General features: G+C 38.7%; 1 protein-coding gene across 1 annotated transcript; it reads left to right on the forward strand.

The window, feature by feature from the left end:
* The first annotated feature begins 323 nt into the window (after positions 1 to 323).
* Positions 324 to 1,253, forward strand: LOC133043142 (olfactory receptor 8S1-like). Its single transcript, XM_061123996.1, has one exon. The coding sequence runs from the start codon at positions 324 to 326 to the stop codon at positions 1,251 to 1,253; it is 930 nt and encodes a 309-aa protein (XP_060979979.1).
* Positions 1,254 to 14,287: the final 13,034 nt, after the last annotated feature.

Genomic DNA, 14,287 nt, shown 5'->3' on the forward strand with positions numbered 1-14,287 from the left:
TCAAAAATTCCCTCTCTATTCCCATTGACTATACAAAATGTTCTTTATATTAATACCCATCTTAAAGAAACTTCCAGAGATGTAAGACAAGGGTCCACAAATTTACCTAGGGATTTGATCGAGGGATGGTGGATTGCCATCCAGCAGTATCAAAGTTATCATGATGATTAGCAAGTTAGCTTAGGAATATGTGATCATGGTTTCCAGTACAATTGTGAAATGATGTAAATGAACAAGAGGGCTAAGGCAGTGTGGTAACTGGGAGGCACAAAGGGAGTTTTAATGTCTTTCTTTCTTGGATTCTTAGGGTAAATCTTATCGCTATGGGAAACCACAGCATATTCAGTGAGTTTATCCTCCTCGGTTTTTCTGCTGACCCTCAGACCCAGATTCTCCTTTTCATATTGTTTCTGGTGATTTACCTCCTGACCTTGATGGGGAACCTGGTGATGCTGCTGGTTATCAGAGTTGATCCCCACCTCCACACACCCATGTACTTCTTTTTGGGACAGCTCTCCTTTCTGGATCTCTGCCATTCATCTGTCACAGTCCCCAAGATGCTGGAAAATCTACTTTCTGAAAGTAAAACCATCTTCGTAGAGAGCTGCCTGGCTCAGGCCTTCTTTGTGTTTACCACCGGGGGCACTGAGGCCTGTCTGCTGGCTGTGATGGCCTATGACCGCTACGTAGCCATCAGCTCCCCTCTGCTTTACGGCCAGGTGATGAACAGCCAGCTCTGTGTCGGGCTGGTGTGGGGCTCCTGGGGCCTGGCCTTTGTGGATGCTCTCATCAACATCCTCCTGGCTGTCGATTTAGACTATTGTGAGGACCAAACGATTTCCCACTTCAGCTGCGAGCTGTCCTCCCTGTTCCCTCTGTCTTGCTCTGATACCTCCACCAATTTCACACTCCTGCTCTGCTCTTCATTCTTAAATTTCTTTGGAACCTTCGTCTTCATCTTCTTCTCTTATACCTGTATTGTCTCCACCATCTTGAGCATCAGCTTCACCTCAGGCAGAAGTAAAGCCTTCTCTACCTGCTCCTCCCACCTCACTACTGTGATTTTGTTTTATGGCTCAGGTTTCCTCAGCTATCTGTTGCCAACCTCAGGCTCCCCACTAGAGATGATCTTCCCTTTACAATACAGCGTGATCACTCCCATGCTGAATCCTCTCATTTACAGCCTGCAGAACAAGGAGGTGAAGGCAGCTGTGAGAAGAATGTTAAGAAGATATGGTAGCTTTTTCACATAGAGAACCAGAGAAACAGGACCATAGAGAAGCTAAACTATTCTTTAACAAGATATGTAATTGGAAATTGAGGGTGTTTTTTAGTATTCTTCAGTTCAGTTCAGTCACTCAGTCATGTCTCTTTGCAACCTCATGGACTGCAGCATGACAGGCTTCCCTGTCCATCACCAACTCCTGGAGCTTGCTCAAACTCATGTCCATCGAGTCGGTGATGCCATCCAACCACCTCATCCTCTCTTGTCCCCTTCTCCTTCTGCCTTCAATCTTTCCCAGCATCAGGGTCTTTTCCAATGAGTCAGTTCTTCACATCAGGTGGCCAATAATAAGAATATTAGTATTCTTAGAAATATCTTTATTAGAAGTGTTCTTAAATCCTTTACTACATGCATTACAGAATGCTGGTCACTTCCATTCACTGATCAAATAGTGGTCTGAATGAAGCCTGAAAGTAGCATTCTTAGAAACAAGGGATTGACCATCATGCCAGATATTAAAAGATGTGTATGTGTCAGCATCTTAATACATGCTTAATAAGACACCAAGCTCTATTCAAAGGAGGATTAATGGTCAGACTTCTTCAGAGGATGAGAAATGAGTCATGTAATTTTCCAAGGCATTGTTTATATACTTATGTTGTAGAGAACATCTGTTATTTTTGCCTGCCCAGTCTGCTTTTACCCTCCCTCCGGTAACTGCACACTACTCTCTTAAGGAAATTAACACCTCCCCACTCTGCATAGCCTGGTGGCCTCTCCGTGGTACCCCCTGTCCCCACACCCACTACAAGGAGATCACGTGACCCATGAAAGGCCAGTCTATCCTAACAAGAGATGCCCAGGCCGTCCTACTACTGAGATCTCCAGTGATTCCATGCCCACTGGGCTTCCTCCTAGGAGGGTTTCAATAAACCAAATAACAATAGCAAACTTTTAATAAAGACCCTTATCTTAAATGTTTTATACATGTCATCCTCATCTCAACAACCTTGTGTGAACTAAGTGCTGTTACTCCTGTTTTACAAATAAATACCCAAGAACCAGGAAAGTTGCCTACAGGTAAGGAGAAGTGGAATTTCAAACCAGTAGGCCTGAATCCAGAGTCCATTTTCACAAACCTTTTTTGAGTCTGATACTTTGCAAAACATCCTTTTCTTTATTACATGCTCAGTCATGCCTGACTCTTTGTGACCCCATGGGCTATAGCCTGCCAGGCTCCTCTGTCCATGTGATTCTCTAAGCAAGAATACTGGAGTTGGTTGCCGTTTCTGACCAGGAGATCAATCTTCCTGACCCAGAGATTGAATTTGTGTCTCTTTCACCTCCTGCATTTGCAGGTGAATTCTTTACCCCTAAGCCACCTTTTCTTTATTAGTATGATCAGAATACAAATTGTATTGGTGGGAAACAAGCCAAATTGTTATTCAAATTGGCAATAAAAGTTGAATTATGTTCTTCATGTGACCCCAGTGGATTTTTTGATTAATTAATATACATCAAGTATAAAATACAGCAAAGCTTGTATTTTGATGGGAACATACATATCACACTATTCAGTGGCAAATGTATACTCACCACCTGTGATCACCTAAAATCACGTACCCACTGAGAATAAAACTATAGTGATTAAGAAGCTGCTCCTGTCATCCAGTATGGAAGGGATAAAATATTAAGAACCAAGTTTAATTTCAAGCAAGACAAGTTGAAATCTGGAAATTCTGACATTACTGCTTGTGGCTCAGAGATGTCCTAAAGCCAAATTTAGAGGCTGATCTCTGGCTTGCTGAATTCCAGCTCTTTGAGAATGAACTGTCATCCTGGGTTATGTATAGAATTGATCAAGAGTGGAACAGTTATACCAGGAAGGATTTGAGGACTCAGCTTATCAAACCTCCAAACCACTCAAAATGACCCCCACAGTGCTCTTCCTCACCCAAGCTCTTCCATCCTTGATGGAAAAAAAACCCATGATTCTTCTTATGTCCATCCTTTCTTGTTACACTGTTAGTTTCCAGCATGCAAAATTAACATGACTTGGACTGAAATGCAGAATCAGAAAAGATAATTAGATTTGAATTTAAGCTAGCAATGTGCTGTGCTGTGCTTAGTCGCTCAGTCGTGTCCGACTCTGTGCAGCCCCAAGGACTGTAGCCCGCCAGGCTCCTCTGTCCATGAGGATTCTCCAGGCAAGGATACTGGAGTGGGTTGCCATGCTCTCCTCCAGGGGGTCTTCCCAATCCAGAGATTGAACCCAGGTCTCCCACATCGCAGGTGGATTCTTTACTGTCTGAGCCACCAGGGAAGCCAAATAATAACCCATTAATTTCTATTTCAAAAGTACAGAGATAATGTGTGGAACACTATTTTAAGTATGTTCAGCCAAGGAGTGTGGACTTGACATTTTAAATTAATTTTTATATCTTTATACAAATAAAGACACATATATAATTTTGTGAGATTATTGGATGTATAAAACTTCATGGTGCTTCAGTCTTATTTTTTTCTTTTTTACTTATGTCCCTTTTCTCCAATTTCTATTTTCCATCCAATCACATCACCTCCTTTTCCACAAACCCATGTTAACTGAATGTCTTTTGTTTCATAATTTTTGGCATGCTCATATAATTATATGTAAGTGCTCATACACACACACACACAGATATATTCATTTTTACATATACATTCATTTCTACACATACATGGACATTCTGTTTTTTAAATATGTAGGTTTAAATATATCCCTTTAAATATGTAGGTTTTGTCTTGTTTTTCTCATTCAACAGTACCATTGGCATAGTAATCTATGTCAAAGGGTTTAGTTCTAATTTAGTCTTTCAAATTGTAGCCTAATATTCCATGGTAAGAATGTGTCATAATCTATACAGCTATCTTTTATTTGGGCATTACATTTGCTTACAGATTTTTGACAATGAATATCTCAATAAACATATTTGTATATAAAGCCTTAAATTTTGGATGCTTCTATTTATATGGGAGTGATTCCCAGGAATGAGATTCTAAAATCAAAATGGATAGGTATTTCAATTTGAATATATGTTGCTAGATTGCTCTCTGGAATGTTCACACAGCCTAAGTAGTGAATAGGTGTGATTTTCCTCTCTCCAGATACAGTTGTTACAGATCATTTAAAACTTATGAAAAAATATAACTGACTCATTTGTTGCACGGCAGTAATTAACACAACACTGTAGATCAGCACTTCAATTTAAGAAATATGGGAAGGAGGTTCAAGAGAGAGAGGACGTTTTTATACCTGTAGCTGATTCATGTTGATGTTTGGCAGGACAAAATTCTGTAAAGCATTTATCCTTCAATTAAAGAATAAATGAGTTTAAAAAACTTAACAAAAAAAAAAAAAAAACTGCCTTCAGCTGGGTATAAAGTGGTATGTTTGTTTAGCTTATTTTACATTTTCCTTACTACCAGTGAGTGTTACTATCTTTCATATACTTTTTTAACCACTTGGATTTACTCTCCTGTAAGTTTCTCATTCATATCTTTTCCTGTTTCTCTTTTGTGTTTGTCTTGTCCATTAGCAATATTTTGTTCATTGGACAAAATTGTTCAATATTTTGTCCATGTAATTACTAATAATTTGTAACCTATATTGCTAACATTGATGACTTATTACTTGTCTATTTATTTTGTCATGTTGCTGTTCAATCAGTCATGTCCGACTCTGTGACCCCATGGACTGCAGCACGCCTGGCTTCCCTGTCCTTCACCATCTTCTGGAGCTTGCTCAAACTCATGTCTGTCGAGTCGGTGATGCCATCTAACCATCTCATCCTCTGTCGTCCCCTTCTCCTCCCACCTTCAATCTTTCCCAGCATCAGGGTCTTTTCTAATGAGTCAGCTCTTCGCATCAGGTGGTCAAAGCATTGGAGCTTCAGCTTCAGTCCTTCCAATGAATATTCAGGATTGATTTCCTTTAGGATTGACTGGTTTGATCGCCTTGCAGTCCAAGGGACTCTCAAGAGTCTTCTCCAACATCACAGTTCAAATGCATCAATTTTTTGGCACTCAGCTTTCTTTATAGTCCAACTCTCACATCCATACATGACCACTGGAAAAACCATAGCTTTGACTAGATGGACCTTTGTTGGCAAAGTAATGTCTCTGCTTTTTAATAAGCTGTCTAGGTTGTTCATAACTTTTCTTAGAATGGTAGAATGGGAAAGACTAAAAATCTCTTCAAGAAAATTAGAGATATCAAAGGAACATTTCATGCAATGATGGGCATGATAAAGGTGAGAAACTGTAGGGACCAAACGAAAGCAGAAGAGATTAAGAAGAGGGGGCAAGAATACACAGAAGAACTACACAGAAAAATACACAGAATTTAAAAAGGCCTTAAAGACCAAATAACCATGTTGATATGGTTACTTACCTATAGCCAGACATTCTGGACTGTAAAGTCAAGTGGGCCTTAGGAAGCATTACTATGAACAAAACTAGTAAAGATGATGAAATTCCAGCTGAGTTATTTAAAATCCTAAAAGACGATACTGTTAAAGTGCTACAGTCAATATGTCAGCAAATTTGGAAAATTCAGCATGGCCACAGGACTGGAAGAGACTAGTTTTTATTCCAATCCCAAAGAAGGGCAGTGCCAAAGAATATTCAATCTATTGTACGATTGCACTCACTTCACATGCTAGTAAAGTTATGCTCAAAATCCTTCAAGCTTGTCTTCAGCAGTACATGAACCGAGAACTTAGAGATGTACAAGATGGGTTTAGAAAAGACAGACGAACCAGAGATCAAATTGTCGACATTTATTGGATCATAGAGAAAGCAAGGGAGTTCCAGAAAAACATCTATCTCTGCTTCATTGATTATGCTAAAGCCTTTGACTATGTGGATCACACAAACTGTGGAAAATTCTTAAAAAGATAGGAGTACCAGACAACCTTACCTGTCTCCCGAGTAACCTGTATGCGGGTCAAGAAGCAATAGTTAGAACCAGACATGGAACAACTTACTGGTTCAAAATTGGGAAACGAGTATGACAAGGCTATACGCTGTCACATTGCTTATTTAGTTTATATGCAAAGTACATTATTTGAAATGCCAGGCTGAATGAATTGCAAACTGGAATCAAGATATGCAAACTTTAGATATGCAGATGATACCATTCTAATGGCAGAAAGTGCAAAGGAACTTTGATGAGGGTGAAAGAGAAGAGTGAAAAAGCTAGCTTAAAACTCAGCATTAAAGAAACTAAGATCATGGCATCTGGTCCCGTCACTTCATGAGAAATAAATGGGGAAAAAGTGGAAGCAGTGACAGATTTTCTTTTCTTGGGCTCCAAAATCACTGTGGATGGTGAACTATAGTCCTGAATCTAAAAGATGCTTGCTTCTTGGAAGAAAAGCTATGACAAACCTAGACTGCATATTAAAAAACAGAGATATCATGTTGCAAACTAAGGTCTATATAGTCAAGGCTATGGTTTTTCCAATAGTCATATATGGATGTGAGTGTTGAACCATAAAGAAGGCTGAGTTCCAAAGAATTGATACTTTCAAACTGTGGTGCTGGAGAAGACTCTTTAGAGTCCCTTGGACAGCAAGGAGATCAAACCAGTCATTCCTAAAGGAAATCAACCATAAATATTCATTGGAATGACTGAAACTGAAGTTCCAATGCTTTGTCCACCTGATGCAAAGACCCAACTCACTGGAAAAGACTCTGATGCTGGGAATGTTTGAGGACAAAAAGAGAAATGGGAGGCAGTGGATGAGTTATTTAAAATCATCATGGATGACATGGTTAGATAGCATCATTGACTCAATGGACATGAATTTGAGCAGACTCTGGGAGACACTGAAGGAGAGAGGAGCCTGTCATACAGTCTCATACATGGGAGTCACAAAGAGTCAGACATGAGTTAGCAACTGAAGAGCAACAAGAAATCTAACAAAATGTGTACAAGATCTATATGATAAAAATGACAAAACTCATGAACACAGTCAAAGAAGAAGTAAATAAATGTAGCGACTTTCCATGTTCACTGATAGAAAGACTCAAAATTACCAAAATGTCAGTACTTCCCAATTTGATAAATAGATTTAGTGCAATTCCAATCAAAATTCCAGAAGGTTATTTTGTAGATATTGACAAAATGATTCTTAAGTTGGCATAGAAAGGCAAAAGACCTAGGATAACAAACACAATACTGAAGAACAAAGCTGGAGAACCATCACTACCTGACTTCAAGACTTAGTATAAAGCTACAGCAATCAAGACAGTGTGGCACTGGTGAAAGAATAGAGAAATCAATTAGTGTAACAGAGCAAAAGGCCCAGAAATGGACCTTCATATCTATAGTAATTGATCTTTTCAAAGGAGCAAAGGTATTAGGATGGAACAAATACAGTTCTTTCAACAAATGGCCCTGGAACAACTGTACATCCACATGTGAAAAAAAGAATCTAAACACAGACCTTATACCCTTCACAAAAAATAACTCAAAATGGAACACAGGACTAAGTATAGATTGCAAACTATAAAATTCCTGGAAGTTAACACAGGAGAAAATCTAAAAGACCTTAGATATTGCTATGACTCTTAAGTGCATCAAAGACAGGGTTAATGTGAGAAATAATTGATAAAGCAGACTTCACTGAAATTAAAATGTTCTGCTCTGTGAGCAAGGTCAAGAGAATGAGAAGACAAGTCACAGACTGGGAGAAAAGATTTGCAGAAGATAGATAAAGTACTGTTATCCAAAATAAAAAGAAACCCCATAGGACTTCCCTGGTGGTCCAGGGGTTAACACTCCACAGTTCTAGTACAGGAGATACAGGTTTGATTCCTGACTGGGAAACTAAGGCCCTATGTGTCAATTGGTGTGACCAAAAAAGAACCCCTGTATCTCAGCAGTAAAAAACTAATTTAAAAATTGGCCAAATACTTTGACACCTTGTAAAGAAGATATACAGATAGGAAATAGGCATATAGTAAGGTTTTAGGCATCATATGTCATCAGGGAAATGCAACCTAAAACTGAGAAACAACTGCACACCCTTTAGAGTTGGCAAAATCTAAAATACTGACAAAACAAATACTGGTTGAAATGTGGCGCACTAGGTATTCTCATTCATTGCTGGTGGGAATGTAAAATGGGATGTCACTTTGGAAGACAATTTGATATTTCTTACAAAACTAAAAATCCTCTTACCACAATCAAATAACCATGCTCCTTGGTGTTTACTCAAAGGAGTTAAATACTTATATCCACACAAAAACCTGCACGTGGATGGATATAGTAGCTTTATTATTAATTCCTGAAATTTGCAAGTAATCAAGATATCTCTCTTGACTGAATGAATGAATTGTGGTACATCCAAACAATGGAATATTATTCAATACTAAAAAGAAATTGCTACCAAGACATGAGAAGACATGAAGAAACCATGAATGCATATTACAAAGTGAACAAAGCCAAACTGGAAAGGCTACATTCTTTGATTCCAACTGTATAACATTCAAGAAAAGGCAAAACTGTGGAGACAATATAAAGACCAGTGATTACCTGGGGCTAGGGTAGGGGAGGGATCAATGGCAGTGAAGTTACTCTGTACAGTTCTAATGAGGTAGCTAAAACTGGAGCCTATTAAACAGAATGAAGTAAGTTAGAAAGAAAAACAGCAATACAGCATATTAATGCATATATATGGAATTTCAAAAGATGGTAACAATGACCCTATATGCAAGACAGCAAAAGAGACACAGATGTAAAGAACAGACTTTTGGACTCTGTGGGAGAAGGCAAGGGTGGGATGATTTGAGAGAATAGCATTGAAACATGTGTATTACCATATGCGAAACAGACGACCATACCAAGTTTGATGCATGGAACAGGGCGCTCAAGCCCGGTGCACTGGGACAACCCAGAGGGATGGGATGGGGAGAGAGGTTGAAGGGGGGTTCGGGATGGGGGGACACATGTACACCTATGGCTGATTCATGTCAGTGTATGGCAAAAACCACCACAATATTGTAATTAGCTTCCAATTAAAATAAATAAATTTTAAAAAATGGATACATGTCATTACATTTGTCCAAATCCATGGAGTGGACAATGCCAAGAATAAACCCTAAGGTAAACTGTGGATTTTGGTTGTTGATGACGTGTCATTTGTAGGTTCATCAGTTGTAACACATATATAACTAGATACATGTCATTACATTTGTCCAAATCCATGGAGTGTACAATGCCAAGAGTAAACCCTAAGGTAAACTGTGGATTTTGGTTGTTGATGACATGTCATTGTAGGTTCATCAGTTGTAACACATATATAACTACTTTAGTGTGGGATATTGATAATGTAGAAGGCTTTGCATGAATGGAGTTGGGGGGTAAATTGGAAATCTCTATCTTCCTCTCAGTTTTGCTGTGAATTTGAAAATATGCCAAAATATAAAGTCATAAAAATTATTGAAATAAAATCTAAATAAATTAAAAAATAGTTTAAGTTCAAATATTGGAAGTCTCAATATTGTGAATATATTAATAATCCCGAAATTAATACATTGACTCTTTACCCTAAGAATGCTTTATTAATAATCATAAAACAAGGATACTTCACTGTGAAATAATTATGCTATCATCTCAATTTTTATATAAAATAGTTACAGTCTTAAAATTGTAATTAAAAAACAAAAACAACAATAAATTGCTTGGAACACACTGTCTTTTGAAATATATTCTCCTAAAATCTTGAATTGATTTTTTAAAAAATATGCTCATGTCTTATCATTAAAGAGGGAAATATAATTTAAATATAATTTAATATAATTTAAATATAATTTAAAAGATAAAAGAAGATGATATAATTAATCCAGAGTAAGAGATAAAGCAGGTGTTGTGGTGCCTGGACTCATAACTCCACAGGTTTTCCCTTCTTACCATTGAGGTACAGGCTGTCCTGACAGAGCCCACTTTGATCTAACATGTGATGTAAGAAATAAATGCTAGAACAAAATGGAAATTAAAATATTTTGAATACTCTGGGAGCAAAGAAAGTACCTTACTTCAGTAACTGTCCCAGGGACTGGAACTACCACAACTGCAATTATTTATACTTTCTACGACAGCCATATCTTAAATAGCACTTTCTAAGAGATGTGTCCATGTGTATATATAGCTTTGGCCCAGCAAATATGACAAAACATAGAGCCAAAATAACTTCTTGACAGATTGCTTTTCTTATTTGTGTTTTAGTTAATAAACCATGTCTTTCAGGCAACTAGAAAGAGTGCCTGGCATTCTGGTTACCCTAAAACCAAAATTTCCTCCATCTGCTCCTCTTCCCTCAGGCCCCTGTATGTCTCTGCTATGGTCTTCAGTAATGGTAATGTAGTTCTCGTTGACAAATGAGTTCATTCAGTTTGCCTGAAATAACTTATGTGGTACTAGCACAATAGATTCTTCTAATAATATTTTAGCTGTTTGGCTGATGCTCTGATAATCTTACAGGTTCTGTTAACTCCTTACAGTATTCAACAGTGAGCCTCTGAGAGGGTAAATCAGCTTCTAAAGTTCAGAAGTCCCAGTGGATTTCATCTTAGAATACAGCTGCTACACTTTACCTGAAACCAGAATCTTACACAAATCTTACCCTATACTGGATATAATGGATTCCCCCACTTCCTTACTAATTTCTCCTGAGAGCTTTCTTCTTTAAATATTATACATATGAACAGACTTCTCAGGCTCCAGTTCTTGGGAACCCAATATAAAACACTACGTAACACTCAAAAAGTCTTTCCAGCCCCATCAGAGGACAAGTTGTTACTGGATTGGTGAGTTCGGAAGTTCAATCCCACCTTTCTCTTCTTCCCCATTTGCCCATAGAGAAGGTACACGTCACTTTACTCATTTTGGCCATGTGATAAAATTAGTGGAACAAGTTCTGCACTTTTGAGATATGTATATTATCCTATGCTATTTGTGATGGAATGCATAAATAAGCCTTTTTCAGGGAGGGGGAAATGTTAGCTACTTATGACTCAGTAGAGCATGTATGTGTGTATGTTCCTTATGGACAGTCAAAGGGATGTCAGGCTCACTGAGTCATTCCTGGGTTTGCAAATGTTTTTCTCTGTTTTTCAAAGTTACTAATTACTATTTATGTAAATTAGGCTTCTGTCCTCCCACAGGGACCAAGAGATAGGTGCTATCTTCTTCAGTGTTTGCATTTCAAAGAGATAGTTCCCAGGACCTTGAGAAAGACAGGTAAGAGGCTGGGAGATTTACACCCATCCTAAAGAAGCAGAGAAAGAATTTACAATTTCAAGCTTTTTAAAGGAAATATTTTTAAGAAAAGGGAGATCAGGAACCTAGACTCAGGAATAAACCTATTTAAAGTTTAGTCAAGCTGAAGGAAACACTTAGACTGTATTTGTTCATATATACATTCATGCACATAAGGAAACTTCTAAGACAAAGAGATCAAAAATTTGCTACTGGTTGAACTTCAGGGAGTCCAAGGAACCAACTCAGCTGTATCCTGGGCTTGCATGATCAGTTGCCCATCCACTGGCTATTTAAATTTAGGCATTCTTCTGAATGTTTAGATCTGACAGGGTTTTATTTGAATAACCCTTGGGAAAGTAGAACAATAAGAGAAAATAGTGAAAAGCAATGGTGTAACTGGCTTTGAAATGGTCTGAGTAGTCACTCAAATATTTATATGCTGAGAATCAGAACTTTTCAAAATTGTATTTCTATGTAGTTTTCTTGGAATTCAGAACAGCCCAAGTTTATATTAATAAGAACCTAAAGAATTTTGAAATCTTAGCCAGGAAGATTCCTGGCACATGCACTAATGTACTTTTTTTTTTTTTCTCTAATACTGACATGTATTAGACATTATTAGACAGACAAAAGCTTTTCTTCAGAGAAAACAATTGTTGATCTTTTCTTCCTGCATGGTTTACTGACACATTCTGTGAACAGGTGAGAGTGTGTAAAGAGCCTTCTTCACTGGGGAAGAGGAGAGCTAGGTCTCCCTCAAGTCACTTAGCGCCGTTCTTCCTCTCCATGTCCTCCCTGCTCTGTGCTTTGCCTTTGAGCTTTCCTGCAGCTCATTCCTTACAGTGAGATCATCCGTCTCCATCTCCCCATCTTTGATCTGGTTTTTATTTCTCTGTTTACTAACATGTTCGGATCTGCCTTTAAAATGAACTCTTCTGTCCTTGAGAATATTGAGAGATTAAGGCTAAGGCAATGAATAACAAAGAAGCTTAATTATAACCAATGTATGCCGAGCACTGCACATAAGTTATATAAATAACTTCTTAAAACCATGTAAAAGAGATATTATTATAGGCCATGTTATGGATCAGAAAATAGAGATAAAGAAGACTTTCCAAAAATCATACAGCCAATGAGAAACAGAGCTAATAAGAAACTTGATGACTTGACCCCAGGTATGTCTCAGGCAGTAGGAAGAATCACAGGAGAGGTTCAAGAAAACAAAATCTATTTTACTGACAGGTACTAGAAACAGTGGGCATGGCACACCACATAGGACCATGTGGGGGAGAACCAGCATTGGTGAGGAGCAGAAGGGGACAGAGAGGGCATGGCCTAGAGTCTTTACTGGATTCTCACTGGAAAAGTGAAAGTGAAGCCGCTCAGTCGTGTCCGACTCTTTGCAACACCATGGACTGTAGCCTACCAGGCTCCTCCATCTATGAGATTTTCCAGGCAGGAATACTGGAGTGGGTTGCCATTTCCTTCTCTAGGAGATCTTCCCAACCCAGGGATTGAACCTGGGCCTCCCGCATTGTAGGCAGATGCTTAACCATCTGAGCCACCAGGGAAGTGCTTATAGGGGTGGTCCCTAATAGGCTGGCACTTGGCTCTGGGCTGATTAAGGCAGAGAAATATTGTTTCCTGGTGTATAAGGGCTACATGGAGGAGGTATGGCTCCAAATTGGTTAGTGTGTATTTTAAAGGTCTTCTTCCTACTAATTCCTTTGCTATCTTTAAGAATTAGCTACCCCTGGTGAGAGGCAGACTCCCCCCTGCCAGAAAGTTTAAGATGTCAAAACATCACATTATACAGAAAATAAAAAATATAAACAGTGCACTGTGCCAACTCCTTCCTGGCAGTTCTCAGTGCATATTTTACAAGCCAATTAAACATCTTTGTCACTGAATCTGAATGAATTCTGCCAACTTGTCTACTTATTGCTTCATTTGATTATGCATGGTATCTAACAAAGGCTTGATTGCTAAGTAAGGAAATAATAGGACGAAAGTCTCAATCTTGCTTAAGTAATTAATTTCATCAGCCACAAGACAGGAAGGCCAGAATGAACTAGCTGACTGAACCAGCAACTTTGAATAGTGATATTGATGCTGAGTTTGTGTCTCAGTGTCAAGTCAGAGCAAGTGAACTTGGGCATTTTCTAGGTTAGCATAAGTTAGCTAACTGAGAATAGTGAAGGTAACAAGGCCTGAATATAGCACTCTTAAATAGATCTTAATTACGTATTTGTAGAGGGGGAAAAGTAATCATCATCCTTTGTGGCTCAGACGGTAAAGAATCTGTCTGCAACGTGGGAGACCTGGGTTCAATCCCTGGGTCAGGAAGATCCCCTGAGAAAGGGAATGGCCACCCACTCCAGTATTCTTGGCTGGAGAATTCCACGGACAGAGGAGTCTGGTGGGCTACAGTCCACGAGGTCGCAAAGGGTCAGACATGACTTAGCGACTGAACAACAAGAGGGGGAAGAAGCAATCGTGACCCATTGAGATGGGTGCCTTCCCACAGCAGCACATCTGGAGTATCTCTGGGCTACCATCCTTGTGCTCTGCTTTTTACATTTTTAAAACTTTTACATATTTTAAAACATTTTAATATTATGTGACTTTTAGGAGAAGGGAGAAAAGAAAAACCCAAATTCTCATCTTAATTAAAATTGTACCAAGTCTGTGATTACCTTGTGTCCCTCCCTCCATGGATGCTTTCCTTCACACATTCAACCAGTACCTTCAGA

This window comes from Dama dama, chromosome 3 (genome assembly GCF_033118175.1).
Source record: "Dama dama isolate Ldn47 chromosome 3, ASM3311817v1, whole genome shotgun sequence".
Taxonomy (NCBI): Eukaryota; Metazoa; Chordata; class Mammalia; order Artiodactyla; family Cervidae; genus Dama; species Dama dama.

What these genes read in the sequence shown, in the direction of transcription:
- LOC133043142 (XM_061123996.1), top strand. Translation starts at nt 324, where the DNA reads ATGGGAAACCACAGCATATTCAGTGAGTTTATCCTCCTCGGTTTTTCT.